Source organism: Vigna umbellata, chromosome 5 (assembly GCF_029865625.1).
Source record: "Vigna umbellata cultivar VRB3 chromosome 5, Vumbellata_1.0, whole genome shotgun sequence".
Classification (NCBI taxonomy): domain Eukaryota; kingdom Viridiplantae; phylum Streptophyta; class Magnoliopsida; order Fabales; family Fabaceae; genus Vigna; species Vigna umbellata.
The window spans coordinates 34,907,790-34,930,185 of NC_142169.1; the positions used below are offsets into that span (position 1 = coordinate 34,907,790).

A 22,396-nucleotide genomic window follows, 5' to 3' on the forward strand; every position below is an offset into this window, starting at 1 on the left:
GTAACATATTATAGTATTCAAGAGCAGTTATTAATCGAGTATAGAATTTATTAAATGTATAACAATTTTGCACATATGTTTTACTGTATTTTATTGGTGGTTTATAAAGGACATATGTAACATATAGAACATTGAATGTATTGATGTCACAAAAATAATCATTTATGGAACTTATTTCCTAAAATTAAACTATTCTAAGGATCATTCTACATTATTATCTACTTTTAGTTGTATTGGGGCTATAGTAGTATTTATCTATTTTTCATCTTATATATTGTTGGAAGTCTCACATCGATTAGATATAAGGTCAATTCATAGTATATAAATGGGTGCAAACTTAATCTTTGTAGCCGGTTTTGTGAAGTTGTGTTAGGCTTAAAGTTCACTTCTTAACATAGTATCAAGCCAGGTTAGAGTCTATCGTATATTTGGTAAGTTAAATAAAATTATCACTCAGGTTAAATAACAATTTAAATTGAAGCGAAATATTAATTGTGTACAAAATTTAAAAGTTAATTTTAAAGTATACATCTTAAAATATAAGAAAAAAAGTGGAAGTTGCATTTTGTAGGCACGAGAATAGAAAGAAAAAAAAGTTGCATATATACAAATGTCGTGTTGAAATATATTTTTTATCATTTTGAACTCACATTTCAAGGTATGATTTGCTTATTTAGATAATTTTAAATAACTTATCCATTCTGGTAAACTAGAAAGAAAACCTTGATTAGAGTTGGAGCTAATTAACCAATAGCATCATTAGTATAGATACATAAATTTTAAGTTGCTTACTGTCTTCAGACTTTTCAATATGTTGTATCACAATTTCTCACTAAGATAAATTCTAACTTTTTTTAGCAGCTGCGGCTGGAGATTATAAAGAAGTGACGGCAATGGTTGCTTGAAACATAGTCTATATTACATTTAAGTTCTTAACATTTTGGGTCACTAGATTCCTCCAACCACTAACCCTACTTCTAACCAAATGCATTTCAAACATATATATGGAGTAAAAGACGCAAAAGCTATAAATGATAACTTTCTACTTAGATGCAAAAAATCACGTTTCCGATACGTGATCAAACATATGTTCTAACTAGTTCAATTCTCAAATGAAAAGAAAAAAAATCCTAGTTTCATATGCTTATCTTTAACATCTTGTAGATAATATATATATATATATATATATATATATATATATATATATATATATATATATATATATATATATATATATATATATATATATATATATATAATTATATTAAGTGTATTATATACATACGGATCAAATTATATCAAATTGATTGTCTATAATAGGATGATATCAATTAATATCGATCCGATCCAGTAATTAAGTTAAACAGAATTAGACCGTGATCAGGACCATTCTAATAAAAACTCATAAAAAAATTTATTAATACAAGTTAAATATATGGTTGGACTTTTGTGACATATTATTACAGCTTAAGCATTGAAATATCTTTAACCAATACACTTAATTGACTTAGAACACTAATAATAAAAAAAAGAGTTTAGGATCGAAAATAACGCTTGATCTTTCACATATAAAATATTAGGTTTTTTATTTTAAAACACATACGTTAAAAAGAAAAGAAATATATATTGTTGTAAATATAGCAGAAAATTATTTATTATAAAACATTTTTTTTTGCTTTGAATAATAATAATAATAATAATAATAATAGTCATAAAATAAGTAAATAATAATAATATAATAAAATAAGTAAATAAGAAAAGAAAAGTTAGGCTTTAACTTATTAACATTCATATCACTATTTTCACAAGAGAATATTTGGTGAAGATATACCCTCATCTAATATTCTGCTACAAACTACAACAATACCTATAATGCAGTTGGGAAATAGGTTGCGTTGACAAGGTTTTTCCTAAAGCTCGTTTCAAAATTAGTATAGTACATGAATGTGTTTTAAAAATAATATTCCTTTATTTTTTTAATTATAGAAGTATAAGATGAATCAACTTGTAAGTTTTTGGATTCGGCCTAATTTACGTTTATTTAGATTCCGGATCGGCACGATTGAATAAAATTAAGTTATTTAATTCTGGCCACAACTTTTTTAACCTAACTTATTTTGTGGACTTTTTGAATAGGTTCACTTGAAATTATTTTTCACAACTTTAATTTTAAATAGTATTTACTAATAACGAAAATTTGGAATTTTTACCTTTATGCTTTATCTAAAGGATAAAAGAAGTTAAAACATTCCTTCCAAATTAACAAAATAAATGTTGGTTTAGGTAGGTAGATGATGGGTAAACAAGGAAAAACGAATACTAGAATTTGTGTTTTCCTTATACAAAGAAATACGACCTAATGGATTATATTACATGAATAAATAATTCTTATTAAATAATTATTATTTTTAACTATTTTTTATTAAATTCATTATGGAATATCCATAATTAATTATGACTATGCGTATTCGTTTATTATAATAATAATAATAATAATAAATAGTATTCTTTTCTTTCTAATCAATAATTTTTTTTTTCTCTCTCTATCAAACAAAGCATTAATACTATCCGCTCCATGGCTTAAAACTGCTCAGCACTCCAGAATAGCATCGTATTACTAATCAGTGATTTGACATGAATAGTATATGGTGGCATAACAAATCATCAAATGAAAAGATATTCCTTACACTTCATTTAGTAAAAAAAATGAAAAAAAGACTAAAAAGATTATTTGATTGAAAAAAAGAAATGTATCGGTCATACTTGATCGGTCAGTCTAAACGAGTTAACCCTGTTACAAACATCATCGTGTATAATTCTAAGATTGAGTGGTTGCGATAAAAAATCAAACTGTTAATTTATAGACAAATTATTTATAATACATATCAACTATAATCAATTGAGTTTTAATTAAGTTTTTGATAATTTAAAATCTATAAATATAATTTTAAAATAAAAAGATGATGATCATATTTAAAATATATTAATTATTTAAATAATTAAATCACATCAAGGTACTTTGTGTTGTGGTGTGGAGATAATCTCAAATTTAATAGAATATACAGATAGAACAAGTAATGACATAAAGACAAGTATTCGAATTTTCAAAATTTTATAAATACCATAAACAGTTAATCTCGATCTCATATCCGAAAACAAAAACATAATTTTATAATAATATAATAATAAACTCATGGTATATTATACAAGTCACCTAATCTATTGCCAATAATGAAAACGATTACATATGAATTAAAATAAACATATAAGACAGCTTCGTATAATCAATCATGTGTTATAGACAGATATAAGACAACTTAATGTGTATACCTAGAATATAAGTCACTTGTGGTTATGATTTTTTCTTCTTTCTCATTATAACATCAAAGAAAGAAAGGATGATTCATAATTTTCTTTAAATCAGCTCAAATCATGTAATCAAAGTCTTGTATCGTTAAATAGATTCCTTCATACGTACCATACCATACCAAACGAAGCAATAGAGTGTAGAATTGCACCGCTTAGTTAAGAAAATCGGAGAAAGTAACTGAAAGAAAATGAAACTTGGATGCTGTGATGTGAATACTTCCAATAATAACCCAAAAGTTCTATAAAAGGAGAATTTTATTTTTCGGTAGAACCTATTCAGAGAATTTCAAAACGTGTTTATACAATTGGATTTATTCTGTTCCGTAGTTGAAAACAATTACTGGAAAAATGGGATGAAGGGAAAAGCAGAATGACATATTGAAAACGAAGGTGACGTATTTCTGTCACTTTTAAATTTATTATCCTCACTCAACGTCGTTACTTCTCTCTCCCCCTCTACCAAATCGTCAACACAAAAACCAATTCTACAACGTAACAAGTAAAAAAAATACATATATTTAAACCACCAGAATGTAATGATGTTTAATGTAAATTTAGTTTAGGTAACAATTAATTGCTTAGTTAGGGCAGAATGAAGAACACTGTAATTGAGCTATCATTAGACGCTAACATGTTTTTTTTCCATCCAAAGGTTATATGTCTCATTGTCATGGATCCCTTTTGCAGATACACCGATAACAATGATTCAACAACTCAACATTATTAGTTGTTGAATCTGGATCTATTATTTGTTCAAAGGAACAATATGGGTGTTCAACTGTTTATCTTGTTATCTCTGTCCTAGTCAGTGTGTTGTGTGAACTCCGTTAAGCACCGTGAACAGAGATTAAGAAAAACAAAAAAAACACCTATGATTTTCTACCGACCCTTCAGATACCTCTGTTTGTGTCTTGTCTTGGATTTTCCAAAGTCACGGTCAAACGTTTGTGCCTTCTTGTTTCATCAGTCACTAAACCAGTGCCGGATTCATGCACTCGTGTCTGAATTATAGAACATGGTAAATTGTTGTGTTTCAAAGGAAAATTTTACCTTTTTTTTCCCTTTTTAAAAAATTCTAATGCTTTTATATATATATAAACATATCTGCATTTTTTTAATCTAGTATAAAACAAAATTTGGCTGCTTTCGCCATGCACAGTCATCACGATAATCCTGAATTGAGGAATAAAAAGCTGAGCAAGTAGTTTATTTTATTTAGCACGCACACACATAAGAAAACTATAGATTAAGCCATTCTTAGTTAGAAGATGATGCATCCACCTAAATCATTGATTATGCACATGCACATGGCTGTTTTTTATTTGTAGTTGCTTCGTAAGAAATTTATATAAAACGTGAAATGGAAGGCATGAGAGAAAAGATCTAAAGATGTATCTGTGTTTTGTTCATAAGATGCTGGTAAAATATGTAACAAAATGAATGGACACAGTACATGAATATCTTCACACCAGGAATACTCATCTAACAAATGGGTCCTATAACAAAAAAATATATGGTGCTGCCTGATTCTGCCAAGACCATGGGAAAGCGACCATTCATCCATCAATACCTCATCATATCATGCACCACCATGCTATGTATCAAATGCAATGTATTTCATTACACAACATGCTTACCCATCAACATCTTCTTAAACATTATTTTCTTAATAATACTTTCATTTTTTATAATTTCATTTGTTCAACATCCCACGACAACAACAAAATATAATGCGAATTTGCGATATAAAATGGCCGTAAACTTCAGTTTTTCAAGTCAATTTTAATATCATAACATAAATAAATTTTAAATTTAATTCAATTTTATAAAATCAGACGAGATATTGAAAATCGTGATATTGTTCCCGATGTTGTGTGAGTGATCAGTGTGCAACCTTAATTAATTCCAGAGAAGTGAATAGGATTTTGTTTGTATTTGCCTCAGAAATTTTGGACCTTCTTCCAGCTTCGTATTAGCTGTGCCTCCACATTTTTCAAAACTCTTTTATTATATTTCAGAAAGACCTCTCTTACATTAACCTTGCGTTTCACAAAAAGAAAGAAACATAAAAAATAGGTCCACAAGAAAATAAAATAATAAAATCTTTTGTTCTTTTTATAATTTTTATTTTAAAGCTGCATAAAATATATTGATTGATTAAAGATGCGAGATTCAGTTGGTTAGACATTATACCAGACGCATCTCCAACTCGATTCCAATTACATCGTTAATTAAATGATTAGAGTAATTAAATCCTTCATGATAATTATTGGAAATTTGATATGTAGACAAAAGATACACGAAAGAACTCAACTTATCAGCAGATTGGATGAAAAAGGGTGTTGTTGTTTATAGAGGATGCACTAAAACTGAGTCTTTTCAATGAAGTAAGCAACGAGCAAAAGTAAAGTGCAACATCACATCAAAATAGGTAGAAACAAGTTTTTTTCTTTCTTAAATTTCTCAATACCCGTTTCATTCATTTCTCTTTCGATTCCATCCCTTTTGGAATTTTCCCGAAGGATCTTAGCCCTACCACTCAGAAAAGTTATGCCACCACTCAAACCTTTCACTGTTCCTGATAACTTTCTAAGTTATTGCAATTTACGAAAATACTATAATTCTTATTATTAAAAGTATTGTTTGAATATATTATTTTCCCATTAATCTAAGAATTTTCTATGAGAATTTGGTAGTAGGATAATTATTGACGATCGTTTGTTCAAGACTGCAATTATTGATGAGTTTTTTTACACGTGATAAATGACACTCTGCCCCAGGGGAAAACGTGTTTTCACCTGCCTGTAAGATGGGTCAGAAAATAAGAATAAAATACAAATAAGGCTTATTTGAAATAAAAATGATTTTTTCATTTCTTTAAAATTAGTAGTCAAGTTTAAATCTTATTAAGAAAAACAAGTACTTAAATAGGAGGGGGTTTGATTTTTTATTTTTTATTTTTTATTTTGTTGCAGTTTAATTAAAAATAAATTAATAAATCATGAACCCGGTAAAAAATTAATTTCGAGTATTTTATTATTTTGTTTTACAAATCATAACATTTCTTTTAATAGTGAATAGATATTTATTGACTTCCTAACTTTAGTAAAGTGAACCTGTCACTTCAATAAAATCTCAACTTTTAATACGACTTTACTCTAATTTTGTCTCCTAAAAATGAAGAGAGAGAATATCCCTGAAAATTTCATAGAGAACATCAAAATGCAAAACCAAAAAAACTTATTAAATAGTCTAAAAAATTAGATATATTTGGCAATCAAATGTGTCAATAAGTTAAGATAAAATTATTACTAGTAATAAAAGCTATTGGGTTTTGAAGCTCAAGTAGAGAAATGCCAGATAGAATAATAATAATAGCATTTAGCAACACCAAAACACGATTCTTAAAATCACAAACCACAGAAATTCTTATTGCATCATCATCAAACCACCACATTGCACAAGAAGGAAAATCCAGGCAGCTGGGTAAACCCATATTGGTACCCAAAACACAGAATGAACGAAACTGAAAGAACCACACAAACAACAAGAGCAAGGGTCTCACATCTCCCGAATCTCCGAAAAACTCCAATAGCAATTATCAGTGTTCCCTGAAACCGAGTGACCCAGTCACCGCCACGTGCACAACCCCTTTATTTAATTATTCCACTAACGGCAACACGTGACCGCGTTTTAGTTATTTATATATTTTATTATTGTTGTTTATATTGCAAGAACCAAACCGGGCACGGATTTCCCGACCCGACCCGATACGCTGCTCTCCCACACGCAAGGAAAGCGGCCGGTGCCGGAGCTTGCGGGAACAATCTCGCCGGAAGCTTCGAAGCGGGTGACGGTGAGGGCAGTGTTAAAGTACTCTCTCACCTGAGTAATTATCCCATCCGCGACAGTCCAGGCGTGAACCCAGGCAATGTTGCGGGTGGTGTCGCAGCCCTCGACGAGGACGGTGGAGCCGAAGGCGGCGATGGATTGCGGAACGAATCGGAAGGTTTCGGCGGTGGAATCGCCGGTGAGCATGCGCATCAAAAACTGGTGTGGCGGAGGACCATGGAACCACCACTCGAGGTCGGCAGCGAGGATCTCGGCGACGGCGGCGGAGTCGCCGGAGCTTAGGGCGTCATACAGTGCTAGCACCAGCTGCTTGTTGCTGGAATCAGCGTCCGAAGGACTTGCCTGAGAGTTAGCCAGTTCGAGAAAAAGGTTTCGAGTTTCGGTGGGAAAGAAGACGATTCGAGAACCGGGAGCAGCCAAACAACGTCTTGTTTCGTTGTGTTGAGTCTTGCAAGGGGACCGAGGAGGGGTTTATATAGGAAGGCTGCGCCGCGATGTTTGCGATCAGGTGCGGCCAATGTCTTTTGGAGTCGGTTTTGTGGGTGTACGTGTCACGTTTGAATTGGTTGGCGGGAACGATAGTGGATGAAGTGGGAACAGCGTAGGGTTTTAATGGGTATAAATGTTGCAACGTCACGAGGTATGAGAATGGTAACAAAAGGAAGGGAGACGGTCAAGCCTACTTTTTTGACTTGGGTTTTAGTGATGTGTTTGTGTGTCTCAAGTCTTGCCAGAGGAAGAAAAATCTTTGCCCACAGCAACAAATTAAATTATACACTTCACTCTATTATGTTAAATATTTCCATTTGAATATGGATTTCCAATTCGTTAAAAAAATTGATTTTTTTTTATAAATTCATGCGAAGCATCAATCTTTTAAAAAAATATATACATTAAGCAATTGATAAAAATTAAATCAATTTTTATATTGTAATGTATAAACAGTTATTTCTTCTATACGAAAATAAAAAAGATAAACTAAATTTTTTATAGATATTTATTATTTCAATTTTTTCAAAAGAGGCAACTAATAAAAGAAGAGAAGAATTTTTTGTGTGATATTTATATACAAAAGTTAACCAATCTATTTCTTTTGACTATGTATGGTACATGCACTGAATTTTTCACCTCTCACCTTTCTAAATTTTGCTTGCAATTAATTGAAGGAGACTACGAGAAAATCACTGCAAATTCGATTTTCGAGGAATTGATTTTCAATATTTTTAAGAAAGAGGGATAAATTTTTAAAAGAAAACGTACATTTTATACATAAAAATACAATTAAAAAAATTCAGCTCTTTTCAATTTGCTATTTTAAAAGGAAAAAAAAAAAGTAACGTTATCAATTTGGTGAAAAAATCTAACTGCGTTAGGGCGTCATGTGATGTGAGTAGAAGAGAGTTGTTGAGGCTGATGCCGATGGCCTTTTCAAGCTTCCCTACAGATTTGTTTGCGTTGTTGCCTTTGTCTTTATTTTTTCTTTACTTACAAAAAAGTTAAAGATAACTGGCAGTGATTTTAGAATAAAGTATCGAAGCCACTTTGATGGGTTTAACTGTTCAAACAGAAAAAAAAAATTAATACACACAATTTTTTTATTTTCTTTTTTAAAATATAAAAATTCAATTTTCTTATAATTCTTTATTTTTATAACACGTGTCAAATATAAAAATGTTAACCTTATAGATTTAGAAATGTTGTTAGTTTTGTCGACTTTTAAAAAGAAGAATAAAGTGATAAGTGAAAGCGTGTATATAATAATGCGATTGCGGGTCTCAGTTTTTGGGTTACTTTCTTACGTTAACGGATTTAGCTTAATTTGGTTGGGTTCCTTAACCACAAGGTATGCTTATGGTTGGTAGAAGCAGAAAGGTTGATTAAACATACCTACAGTTTAATTAACTTAATTTTTTAGCTTATTTTATAATTATCACTGTCTTATTTAGTTTATTAACTTAATTTGAATCTTATTTACTTTTGAGATTTTAAAGTATTCATTATCAGATTTTATGACAACTGTACAGATTAATATAGATTAAGAAAATGTAAAGACGCAGTTGATAAATTAGGACTAATAATATCTGTTAAAGATTAATTAATTAGGAAGGTGGTGGTATCTTGTACGCAATTTCATTCATTGCGGTAGGAACCAGAACAACACAAAATTAAGTTTTAACAGATTAATCCATTTACAACTCGTTTATTTTCATTTTATTATGTTTTTAATTTGTCATTATTAAAAATAACCAATATAATTATTTCTGTTAAGTTATTATAAATATCATACTGATATAAGATGTAAATAATAAATGATGATTTATTAATTAAGTTAAGTTGTTGATAAATAATATGTAAGACCGACAATAAGTATTATGTATTACTATAATAATATTATTGTCATAAATGTAACAAAAATATATATATTGATTCATTTAAAGAAATTAAATTAAAATAATTAAAAAATATTGGAAAAAAATTGAAAATGATCGCAATAGAAGTAGGAAAGACTATTAAGATGAATGAAAGAGAAAAACATTGAAAAAAAAACAAAGAAAATCCAACTAGTGGCTAAAAAATAGCAACTTTTTTGTTCGTTTTGGTCGGAAAGCGCTTTCCACCTAGTTTTTTTTATCCACAAGTTTTTTTATTATTATTTTAAGAAGTGAATGTAATGTATAATAGTCGTAAAACATGAATAATTTTAAATAAAGAAAACTTCAAATGGTAATAATTTAGAGTTAAAAGTGAGAAAGAAAAAGAGAGAAAAGAGAGTGGTATGTTTTATTTATTCTGAAAGGTGTTTGTTAAGAGTTGTCCCTAAATGATAGCACCAAGTGAGATTTGATACGTGTAAAGGGAACTGTGAAATATAATAACACAATGAAAAAAAACAAAATTAAGATGTAATTTTATAATGTAACATGAATAGTTGGTTAAGTTGATAGGTCCTGAAGGCATTCCACAATAAATGAAAATTTTTAGGTGGTTAGCTAGTTTTAGTTCATTTTGCCTAATTTGTCAACTCCGCAGACCTACATTCAATAGGACAACTTGGTTAAGTGATATTCAGAATATTTATTTTCTTTTATATGATTTTTCTTTGATAAAAGTTTTTTTGAAATACACTTTTTAATAATTTTTATTTACATTTTAATTTTAAGATTTTAAACTTATACATACATACACACATATGTATAAAGGATACAATTATTTGGTCTCTTTCTTTTCAATTTTATCTTTCTAATTGCTATATTTTAAATTAAAATAATTATTTATAATAATTTTTTTTAAATCATTAGTAACTATTTTCTTAATTCAAATAATTACTCATAATTATTTATTTTTTATAATTTTAGTAACTACTTTTTTAAATTTAATTAATTATTCATAATAAACAAAATTATTTAGACAATATTACTCATAATAATTTTTTAATAACTAAATTTTATTTTATCTACGTGTATATCTATAATTATATATCTTTTTGTTTTTTCAATTTTACCTTCTTAATTACTATTTTTAAAATTTAAATTACATTTAGAAATTTAAAAAAATTAAATATATTTTTAATCTTAAATTCTGACACGAAATTTAAATTTATCTATGTCTAAGACTTTAATATATATTGAAATCGTTTTAGAATTTTAAAGCTAAACGAGTTACATTTTAGTCCGAGCTAGTTGAGTTGTATTTCAATTTGATGTCGAGTTGGCCCAAGTATTCCAGTTGTAGTTCATCTCTATGTGTTTTTCCATTTTCTTTTTTTGAAATTTATAAATATGTTAAACTATTATTTGTTAACGACACAAAACATACATACGTGAAAAGCAAAAGCTTTCTTACATGATTTCTTTTGTTTTTGTCTCTCTTGTTTATGTGTTTTTGTTCTTAATGTGTTATGGCGCATTGTTACCTGTCCACTTCATTATATACCATAACTGTGACATCCCAATTATATAGAAAGCATATATAATAAGGACGTCATCATGCGTAATATAGGAAAGCAGTTAAGAGTAAATAGGATTACAGTCATCCTCAAAATAGTTTCAGAATTTAAACTTAAACTCTAAAGAGATCTAAATATAAGATGGAAGGAAAAACGGTATCCCAAATTTCAGAAATAACTAATAACACCACCGGAGACTAGGCGGCAGCATTGTCCTCAACATCCAAAGCCGTGTCCAATGGAATCTCCTCGCCATCTGCTCCCATCCAAATGGATGATCATTGCAAGAAGAAACATACACAAGCAATACAAACAAGCAAGGGTGAGCTAGATATAAAAATCGTGTTATTCAATCACACACGACATGTAAAAGCCACTCAAACATGATACATTGATATCACAAGACTCATTGTTTTATAGACCAACTCGCCCGGACCAGAATGATTGCCGAGCTATGGCGGGTTATGCACTCGTGGTGGCCTCTACTGCTTTGCAAAGCTGTTGTTAATGGGTTCCACCCTACCACACTCACGAGGTTAATCCGTTCCGCGCCCTGGAGCATACTGGAAGCCTCCAAGACTAGGACCTCCTGCTACTCCTCACCACATAGATCAATCCTCACTACTGGAGAATGAAAGACCATTAGAGCGTCAGGAAAACCCCCAAGTCCGAGCTACCATGCAATCATTCTACACTAAGGATCTCACCATGAGATCCTACACAGATGGAACTTGATTTACAACTTGGATCATACTTTCATCACTTTGTAATCATATACTTTCTGCCACAATCAACATATACACAATCTCAACAATATACATTACTCACCACTCACAAATTATAAAAATAACATCTCCACAATTGAATATAAGTTAATCAATATCAGGAACCAAACAACTCCAACTAACCCATAACAGCTCATAAAATGCATCAATTTATACATACCTACAAGTAATATAATTATTGATTAATACTCACGTTTCAATATAAGAAACAACTATCCTTACTTTATTATATATATATATATATATATATATATATATATATATATATATATATATATATATATGATACGTACATTATCTTATAAACATACATATTTATATTATATTAGAAGCATATCAAACTCTCTTTTCAGGCACCTGTTTTGCTGCAATCAAGGCTACTCTGGATTCTAAATTAATCATAACTAATTGCCCACCCTGTAAATCATAAAGTGCAAAATAGATATTGGAGTTATTGTTTGGAAATACCAACGCACCATTAAACTAATATATATATATATATATATATATATATATATATATATATATATATATATATATATATATATATATATATATATATATATGATACGTAAATGGTGATGGAAACAGCTCTTAGAGCTAGAATAGACAGAGAATCAAAAGAAGCACCATGCAACCAGTAAAGTTGCATGCCCTAAGTTCAAGAAAAAGTGGAGAAACTGACTTACCCGTCCAAATAGAAATCTAATCAGATAGAAGGGAAGCTCTCAACTCCGTGAGCGAAAGAACACCACCTATTTGAAATTTCAACGGTTCAAATGAGTGCAAGGGTAGAGAGAAGGCAGAGCAAGAAGGAGAAAATGGAGATGAGTTTAGAGAGAGAAAGGAGAACTGGAAAATGAACTCAGAGCTGGAAAAATGAGGCCTCTTCTAAGGTCCTAGTGTCCTTAGCTTCTTGGGCCAGGCTGCAGGGCCCAATAGCCTTACATTTTCAGGCTCTTACAATAATGGCTTCAATAATACATTTTAATATTCAAACTAAAAAATAATATAGTTCTTTTAATTCAATTACATTAAAAAAATTTGTTGTATTAAATGTCTTTCTTAACTTACTTATGTCAAATTACTTAAACAATTAACAAAAAAAAGTGTTTGACAAATTAAAAAAATTCACTTAATTAGATTAAAAATATTATATACATTTATTTTTAATATTTAGAGACCAAAATACATAAAATTTCATACAATAAAAAAATTTAATTTTATATCAAAATTCAGAAATAAAAATATATTTAATCCTAAATAAAAACTTCATTTCTTAAAAAATACATACCAAACTTTTATATAGTATGTCATATTGTTTTTTAATATTACTTTATCTTTTTTCTTTATTCAATTTAAATTGATGAAATAAGATTTAATTAATTATCATCTTTTATAATTTATCTGAAGGAAAATTATTATATTAAGCATTTAAAATATTTATTTGATTTTTGTTGTTTAATTTTACTATGAACGAAATGCTACTTGTACTTTTATTTTTTATTTCAAACTTGTTTTAATTTTTTTTCTTCAGATTTTTTTAGTTCATCAATTAGTTAATTTTTTATTTTGAGAAGAAAGGAAACAAATCGATCAACAAGTTAAAAAGAAAAAGAAAAAAATAATAACTACAGCATCTTTATATAACAATAAAATCAAATAATAAAATTAAAAAAAATTAACTAACGAAATTTTTCAATAAAAATAATAATTGAAAATATTCAAGCAAATTATAAAAATGCTTAAAATTTAATAAATATTTTTTTAGAGAAAATAAAACCCAACCGACATTATTAGAATATTATTTTTCTTTTATTGTTTTCCATGATGTGCATGTATAACTTAAAAAAAAAAAGTCAAATGCAATTTCAATCTGTTTGACAAAGATCAAGAGCTATTTTCTTTGCGATGAATCACGAAACTTAAAGTTTTCAAAGAGTCAAGGCAATTTTCAATACTGAACTGCGTGCTTGGCAAAAGCAAAGACAATAGAGAAAATTCGTATTGATAAAAAATAAAATAAAAATATACTTGTTTAGAGATAAACAGAATAAAAGTAAAAAATAAAATAGAAATATATTTTTATAAATAAAAAAAACATAGTTGATTAATTAATTTGTTCATCATAACTTTAAATTAATTTATGCATAAATTTATTGTTAAAACTAGTTTATTGAACTTTTCTGACTTTTTTTTTAATTATGCATATCCTAATTTTATATTACAAGGAAATTTATTTATTTAATTTTCTTATGTAATTTAGAAAGAGTTAATATAGTTTAGTTTTTTATAATTTTCAATTTGTGTTTTTAATCAAGTGGATTGAACTATCACAAGAAAGAACATTGTTAGTGGATATTATTGCAACTTACAAGATTAATATATAAATTTTGTTCATAAAATTGTATACTTACTATGCAGTAAGAAAAATATAAGAATTTGAATAGAAATGATTTTTTTTTTCTTTGTGAAAGTTTTACAAAGTTCTAAATTCCAATTTTATCACGGTAATTCGTTATGATAAAATATATAAAGAAAGTAAACTGATGTGAAGAGAATGAATGAAGAAAAAGAAGAAAGCTGCAGATGTATAAATATATAAGAAGAGTTTTGAAAAGAAAAAACAAAAGGAAAATAAGTTAAAAATTACATGCAAAGAAACAAAAGAGAAGGAGAAGAAGGAAAAGGAAATGAAAAAACATAAGTGAGGAAAAATATAAATACAAGGAAGTTGAGGGAAAAATAAATTCAAGAAAAAGGAGTAGAAGACTAAAGAAAAAAAACCAAGAAATATAAAAAATAATATAATAGAAATGCACTTTTTAATTGTGTAAATAGTTTAGCTTTGTCCATTTAATAAAGTAAAGAAAAATTTATGTGAGTTGTTTTAATAATTCGTCACATGGTGTAAATCAAACAATAATGTTTATTGGGTTTTCACTTTTTAAATTCAAAATTAATAGAATGATGAGTTTTAATATTAATATTAACTAAAGTTTATCTCGAAAAAAAGTATAGTCATGTATAAGGACGGATGTTGATTAAGAATCAACTAATAATAGTTAATTGTTAATATAATTTTTTATTTCTTTCTTGTTATGATTTTCTATTTATTTAAAATAGATTATTGAATATAATATTAGAATAACGATACTAAGAATTAATAAAAGTGTGAATTAAAGATACAGCAGTTAATGAGCGAAGTATATATACATTAACTTATGTATGCATTATTCTTAATTTGAGAGAAAACTCGGTCAATTTTTCTTTTTCCTTTTTATTCACATAAGTACTCATGAAAAACTTATTCAAAAAGAATGTTATACCTTTTATTATTTTCATTTTTTTTTACCATTTTCAATTGAAAAAAAAGTGATTATTCCTCCACTCTCACAACTAAAATAATGTCTACTTTTTAATATTTTTTCCTTCATTTTTTTCACTTCTTTTATTGTTTTTATTTATCTCCACCAAACACGTCACACAAAAACATCTACGATTAAATTAATAATTTATTTCTTATAATTTTTATAAAAAAATATATTTTAAAACAATTTATTTTAATTTTTATACAAGGTTTAAACTAATAGGAACTAAAAAAATTTAAATATGTATAAATTAGAAAATGTTTAAATATAATTATTAGAAGATAAAATTTATTTATCAAACAATAATTTATTTTAAAATAATTATATACTAAAAATTTGTCTTATATTTATTTGAGATAAAATCTCCAACGTATCTCTTCAAGATAAAAAGATTATTATATTTCGAAATTAAATATATTTGATAATAAATAATTTATTAAACTCAAAAAATTTAATTATAATTCAAACTTACAAAATTAATGAAGTAGACAAAAATTTGTTTCCACTCATATACTATAATTTAATATTATTAAAAGTTATAAGGTGACTTATGATAAAGTTCGAAAGAAGAAATAATAAATTTAATTTCATCCAGGAATTATAAAGTTTATTTAGTGAATATAAAAGAAAAGGTAAAATTTAACTCTTTACTGACAAAATACTACTAATTAATTTGGTGCTAAAAAGAAATTGATCTTATTTTAATTTTTTTTTGTTAAAAGCTAAAGGGCTATAAAGATGGGCCATGGATGGTGTCCATGTTGGGTGTGGTGGATGGCAATTCCCACATACGCACTCCCCTAGAAGGAACTTTCAACCACTCCTATGTGCCATGCAAACAACAACCTATTACCTATCTATCTTTCTGTCACTGTCACACTGTCGCTGTCTACTTCATCTTATGTTTCACTTCAACCAAGGAAACAAGATCTAAAACTCCATTTCCTTGCATTCAAAGTCCCCACAAAAATACTATTTTCTTTGACTTTTTAAGTGCTCCTAAAGTGGCAGGACTCAGTGGGTTATATTGTTTTGCTGACTCAGATTTTTATTACAAACACAACACTGTTATCTGGGTTGGACACCATTTATCAAGGCTACAAGGTTTTAATCTTTACCAACAATGGATCATATGTTTCTGTCTTTTCTTTCTTAATGTCCCTATACGTGTAAACGATTCAGAATATTTAGCACCAACAAAGCAATTTCCACTTAAAATCTTAATAATAACTTTGCATACTTTTTCATTTTACTGGGTAAAACTTTGAATTTATATCTAAAATCATTGCTTCATTGTTGGTATCTATTTTTTAAAGAGTACAATTAAACGTTGTTTTTTTTTTACAGAAATGAATGTGAAAAAAACTTAAAATAAATTATATTATGTGACAGTTATATACTTTTTAATTTGTTTGATGATATTATAAAGTGAGTTTGGCAGATAAATGAAAATAATTAATATCTCAAGAAGCTTTTATATATAAAAATTGCAGTCCAACTCATACATTTTCAGTGTTGAGTATCAATTTCTAATAAATCAATCACTGTCATTCTAGTTAATGCATAATAATGATAATGATAAGACAAAGTTGAAATCTATGTTTTTCGGTGCTGATTAATCTCAATTAAACTAATTTTTTTATTAACATGATATTTTTTATGATAAGTTCATATCAATAGTTTTTTCTTTTTATTTTTTTCACAACACATTTTATTTCGTATTTCACGTTCTTTCTCCTCTTCTTTTTTCTTATTGTAATACAGTTTCAAAAAAATTTCAACTTTTTTTCTTGATCTCTTTTCTATCACATCAATAATTTATTTTTCTATTTTACTATAATCTCTCAATCTTCATTATTAAATGAATACAATAATATAATTTCTTTTTCTTCTGCATACAATTATTTCACACTTAAAATATATATATATATATATATATATATATATATATATATATATATTTACTCTCATGTAACAAAAATCTATATAGCTTACAAATTTGGAGAAGTTATGTTTCCTTAATGTTGAAAACAACCTCAAATGAAGATGTTAAGGGAAATCAGAAAGAAAAAAAAAAGACATGTTTTTTTCCCTGAAAATCAGAAAACAGATTAAAAACAAGAGCGAAATTCCCTCAATAGAACGCATTGTATCTTTTGATTGAAAAAGAAGGAAAAGGCACATATGTTTACGAGTTAGAACACACTTAAAAATTGTAAAACTCTTCAATCACTCTCTTTGTATGAATAGAGGATCCGGTGGATTCATTGTTCCATCGTCACCTCTTTGACAATTCTCTTTTTCTACAATACTATCTGCTCTATAATCTCCCTTTAACACATTGGTTTTCATCATAAAAGGTGAAGAGTTGCCACTCACTGAACTTGTGCCAGAGTTGGTCGATACTACATCTTCCCTAGCCAAAGGTGAGATTGAAGGTTGGTTGTCAGTATCATCAGTTTGTTTCCTGGAGAACTTATCTATCACAATATCGTAGTTATTTCCTGTTCTTGCTTCTTGAGCAAGAGAGCACCAAGAACAACATAGCCAAAGTGTGCAATCAGAAGCTGAAGGTTTGCCAAAACAGAAGTCATAGGCAGGTAAGTTGAACCTCTTTCTCATTTGGATCCTCCAGAATCCACCATACAGTAAACCAAGAAAACAAAGAACGATTCCAACAGCTCCCAGAGCCTGCCTAACATTGTCATCATCTATGTTAACGGAAGCCAAAATGAAAATCCAGAAAGGTGCCATACAAAATAGCATAAAAGTGGCAATATGGACATACATGTTTCCAAAGCCATGTCTCTCCATATTCCACCCAAAGACACAAAAGGTGCAGAAAAGTGAGAGATACGCTAAGGAAATATCGCTCCAAATGTCAAGTATTCCTCCACTCCACTTTGGTCTATTTTCAACAAATCTTTGTTGATCTTTTGATGCAAATGAATACTTCTTCTCGCACGGTTTCTCTCTCGGCTGCTCTTGCCTTTGAGAGCCAGTAATTTGCACCTGTAGTTCTTCATCCGTGTCACAGTCATAGTCCTTCCCAAGTGGACTGAGAATGGTGTACAAACCAGCAACCGCAGGAGCAGCAATTGCAAAAGATATACATATTCCAACTCCAATGGCGGGTCTCTCAGACCTTTTATAACCCAAGTTTAGAGCACAAAGTGCATATTGGGCGAAACAGTTAACATGAAGGAGAATAACCACTACCATCATATGTGTCCACTCATGGGGCTTGTAAGTACCATTCTTGGAGTACAAATTTCTAAGTCTAGAGATGTCATTTGGTTTCCATCTGATCAGAAGAACAAGGTGGTAGAATCTCTTAGGGTGTTGATACAGGCACATGAGTGTAAACAATGCATTGAGTATTTGGTTATTTATTTCAAACCATGCATTTCTCTGAGACTTCCTCGGAAGCACACCATTCAACATGCCTGTCATGACCAGGAACAGAATTGCACCGGAAATAGCAACACATGTGATCCACACAAAAATGGCCATGTTCACTGGACTTTTAATCCACTCTACGCACATCTTCCTGACCGAACCCCCATCAAGTTTCAGAGCAAGCATGCCTCTGAAACGTGCTCTTAGGCCCTTTGAACGAGGAGAAGGCACAGATATTGAAATCTTGTCTCTCTCAATAGCAAGCCTCTTGAATTTGGCAGATGCCGAACCAAATTTAAGAAAATTTATCCTATTAGAAACAGAAGAACTTAAAGTGCCTTGAAGCTTTCTCTGGGAATCCTCACTGCTCGGCAATGTTTCTTGAGTAGTTGAAATATCTATAGAAACAAACTCCTTAACTTTACTGCCATTACATTCCTCAATTTCATCTTTGGGATTCAAAATTCCGTTATCAACCGATACCATTCTGATAAAAAAAAACTTTGATAGTTCTTGATCAAATCAGAACCGTATCATCAATGGATTAGGTAAAGAACAAATACTGAGAAGACATATAATAGAAGAAACTATGGCAAATCTGTAGAAAAATTCCTATGTATAAGAACTGAAGAAAGTATAAAAGCAATAAAGACAGAATTAATTGCTTAAAAACAACTGTAAAACCAGAAACGAAAAACCAAAATCTCATCTAATTCTAGTAATACAAAAAAACTTCAGTTGACATATGCATGAAAGACAGCATCGAAAATCAGAATGTACAAACAACAAAAAGAAATTCCATAATAATAGCATTAAGATTTTAAGGCATAAGCTGGTGGTGAAAATTAAGCATACCAATTAGCTTATTCGTCACGCCGATGTGTGAATGCACGTTATTCCCTCAGAAAGTTATGTGTTTGATAAAATCCAGAAACAATGAATCGTATGGAATAAAAAGTTTAGGCACTGATACAAAAGTAAAAGGTAAAACAATAAAGGAGTGACATGCATAAAGTTAGCCAAAAAAAAAAATAATGGACCCTCGTAGTCGAAGGCGTAGCAGGTAACAATAACAACGCAATCAAACAATGGGGGAATGGATTAAGATTGTCTGTGCGACATCCAAATGGTAAACATGACATCAGGCTACCGGCTGCCACCGGCCAGATAAAGTAAAGGCGAAGGAAGTACTGTAAATATAGAAATTTTATATTTTGAAAGAACAAACCAAGAAAGAAGAGAAGTAAAAACAATTTTACATGCATCATCTCTCTTTTAATTCCATGCACGAGCGCTTCTTCGTGTAATTAGTTATGATTTACGAGAACATTCATTCGTTAAAAAAGAAATCAACAAAAAAACATTATAGATGAATTAATGATCAGTTATTAAAAGATATTGGTGATGGTTAATGGATGAAAAAAGAAAAGTTTGGACCGTTTTACTGGATTGAAAAATGAAAAAAGGAACCGAAAGATTAGATAATCGAACGAAAAGGCAGAAAAAAAAGCCACGTTGTATTTGACATTTTTCCTTCGAATCTTTCCTTTACAAAAAGAGTAAGTCGGAAAGTAAAGTAGAATGGAACAGTTTGGAGAAAAGAAAAAAAATAAAGCGAGACACGCCGATGAAAGGTATAATTTGCGATCACGAACCTTCCTCAGATTGCTCATAAGCGCCTTCTCTTTTGTTAACTATATAATCATATAAATAAATTGTAAATATTTTTTAAATATGTAATCATTTTTAAATCAGGTGTAAGCTAATGAAATTATTTCCATATAATTGCTGTTAAATTGACAGTTCAGTCATGTGTCGTACCCAAATTTGGGTCAGTGTGGGCTTTTCTCTTCTATGGCCCATCGATATCGATTTGGGCTTTGTTTCTCCTACCGTGCCCAAGTATCGTGCCCAAGTATCGTGCCCAAGTATCGTGCCCAAATTAAATTTACTTATAGATAAGATTTCGCAAATTAATTAAGAAACTAAAATTACACAACAAGAACGAAAAAAATCAATTGAAGCCAACAAAAAATTAATTAAGTTATAATAACTGAAAATTTTGACAATTATTTTTTAAATTGAATTTACTATAATCATGTTATTAATTTTAGATGTTCAATAAAAAAAATTATACAAGAATAAAAATGCAAGTCAGTACTTTGAAAGCACCGAAATCTGGCCAAATACCATTTTACCTGTCAATGCAAATACCACTGATTTCACAAAAAATTATTGTGCATCACGAAAAAAAAAACTGATATAGGACTATTTTTCAATTAAGTTTTTAAAGTAATGTAGGACATTTGACTATTATAATTATATTATCTAAATTAGTGTAGTGAATTATTTCATTTTCAATTGGAACATAGTCTAATTTAAACAGTTTAAATGAATATTACTACATTACACAATTAAATTCATTAAATTGATAGTAAAAAGGTGCATAATCGATAATGCCCTTTTAAGAATAATTGGCTGTCTCATGAACCATCCATGCACCTACTATATAGCAATTTAATGCATTAGTTAAAAAAAACTCTAAAAAGAAAATTCTTTACCACTATTAAATCAACTTTGTGTATTTCGTTAATATATTTTAAAAGATAAATTATTTAAATTAAAGTACTAAATAAGTTTTTTTTTATATTAAATATCGTTAAATTGTTTAACGAATTTTATTGTTGACTTAAGTTTTTAAGAAAAGCTATTTTATCTTTACATTAAATTTAAACAAAAGATATCATAAAATTAATAAACAAATTACATTGGATAGAGAAATGTGACGCACGAAAATATTTACATTAAAACAATCAATATTTGATTCACTGCTGATTTAAAATGATCTTAATTTTTTTAAATTATTTTGATGTTTTTAATTTAAGTTAAAATTAGATTAAGTTTAATTAAATATTAGTTTGGCATTAGTGATTCTGATTTCTTTTAATAAATGTATACAAAATTAATAAAAGTTCAATAGAAGTATAAACTGAAAAAGATTCCCTTTTGTAGATCATCAGTGGATAACTTGGAAGTTATTCCAATTCTCTTCAACTAAGGTAATTCTCGTGAACTTTGAAGCATACGATGCAAAGTCATTTGAACGCTCTACGACAACTAATAATGTTATTATTCCTCAACCTTTTCTGTCACTCTGGCACAATTTCTGAACTAAGTTTATTCATGATGTAATTTAGAATTTTCTTTTATAAAAGATGATTTTTTACGATAGAACTTAAGAATAAAAAATATTTTGTAAATTTAAAATTTCAAAATTTTGTTATGCAAGAGATAACTTACATTGTATATTATGAAAATTAAAAGGATCTTTTTAATTATATAATTTGTAACATTTTTGTGTAAAAAAAAAATATCTAACACTTTTTGATTTGTAAAGTGTACAATTTAAAAAAAATCAGATTGAAAAATGTGAAACAAAATTTAAACGAAAGAATAAAAGGAGAATTTCAATATTAATGGAATGCAGAAAAAAAATGGGTGCAAAAAAGCTTCTTGGGCTCCATCTATGGGCCTCGTCGTAGTTTGTCTACTGTTTTTTTCTTAAAAAAACTATTTCCAAACATGTTCTTTTCATCAGATTCAGTAGTCTGTTAACAATATATTTGGTGTTAAAAATGGTGGTAATTTTGTGATTAAAATGTATTGAGAAATAT

The 22,396-nt window shown here is 28.7% G+C and overlaps 2 protein-coding genes across 3 annotated transcripts; both read right to left on the reverse strand.

The window, feature by feature from the left end:
• Positions 1 to 6,730: 6,730 nt before the first annotated feature.
• SAG20 (senescence associated gene 20) lies at positions 6,731 to 7,655 on the reverse strand. The gene has a single exon (XM_047295566.2). It carries the CDS (start codon positions 7,411 to 7,413, stop codon positions 7,093 to 7,095), a length of 321 nt encoding a protein of 106 aa, XP_047151522.2. The 5' UTR covers positions 7,414 to 7,655; the 3' UTR covers positions 6,731 to 7,092.
• A 9,797-nt stretch (positions 7,656 to 17,452) lies between these two features.
• Positions 17,453 to 19,816, reverse strand: LOC124823324 (uncharacterized). 2 transcript variants are annotated; one of them, XM_047295515.2, is made up of 2 exons: positions 19,578 to 19,816; positions 17,453 to 19,223 (listed from the first exon to the last, which is right to left on the reverse strand). In XM_047295515.2, the coding sequence occupies exon 2, from the start codon at positions 19,206 to 19,208 to the stop codon at positions 17,553 to 17,555; it is 1,656 nt and encodes a 551-aa protein (XP_047151471.1). In that variant the 5' UTR covers positions 19,209 to 19,223; positions 19,578 to 19,816; the 3' UTR covers positions 17,453 to 17,552. The 2 variants fall into 2 exon arrangements, with proteins under 2 accessions (XP_047151471.1, XP_047151470.1); XM_047295514.2 differs by having other exon boundaries at positions 17,453 to 19,234; positions 19,578 to 19,815.
• Positions 19,817 to 22,396: the final 2,580 nt, after the last annotated feature.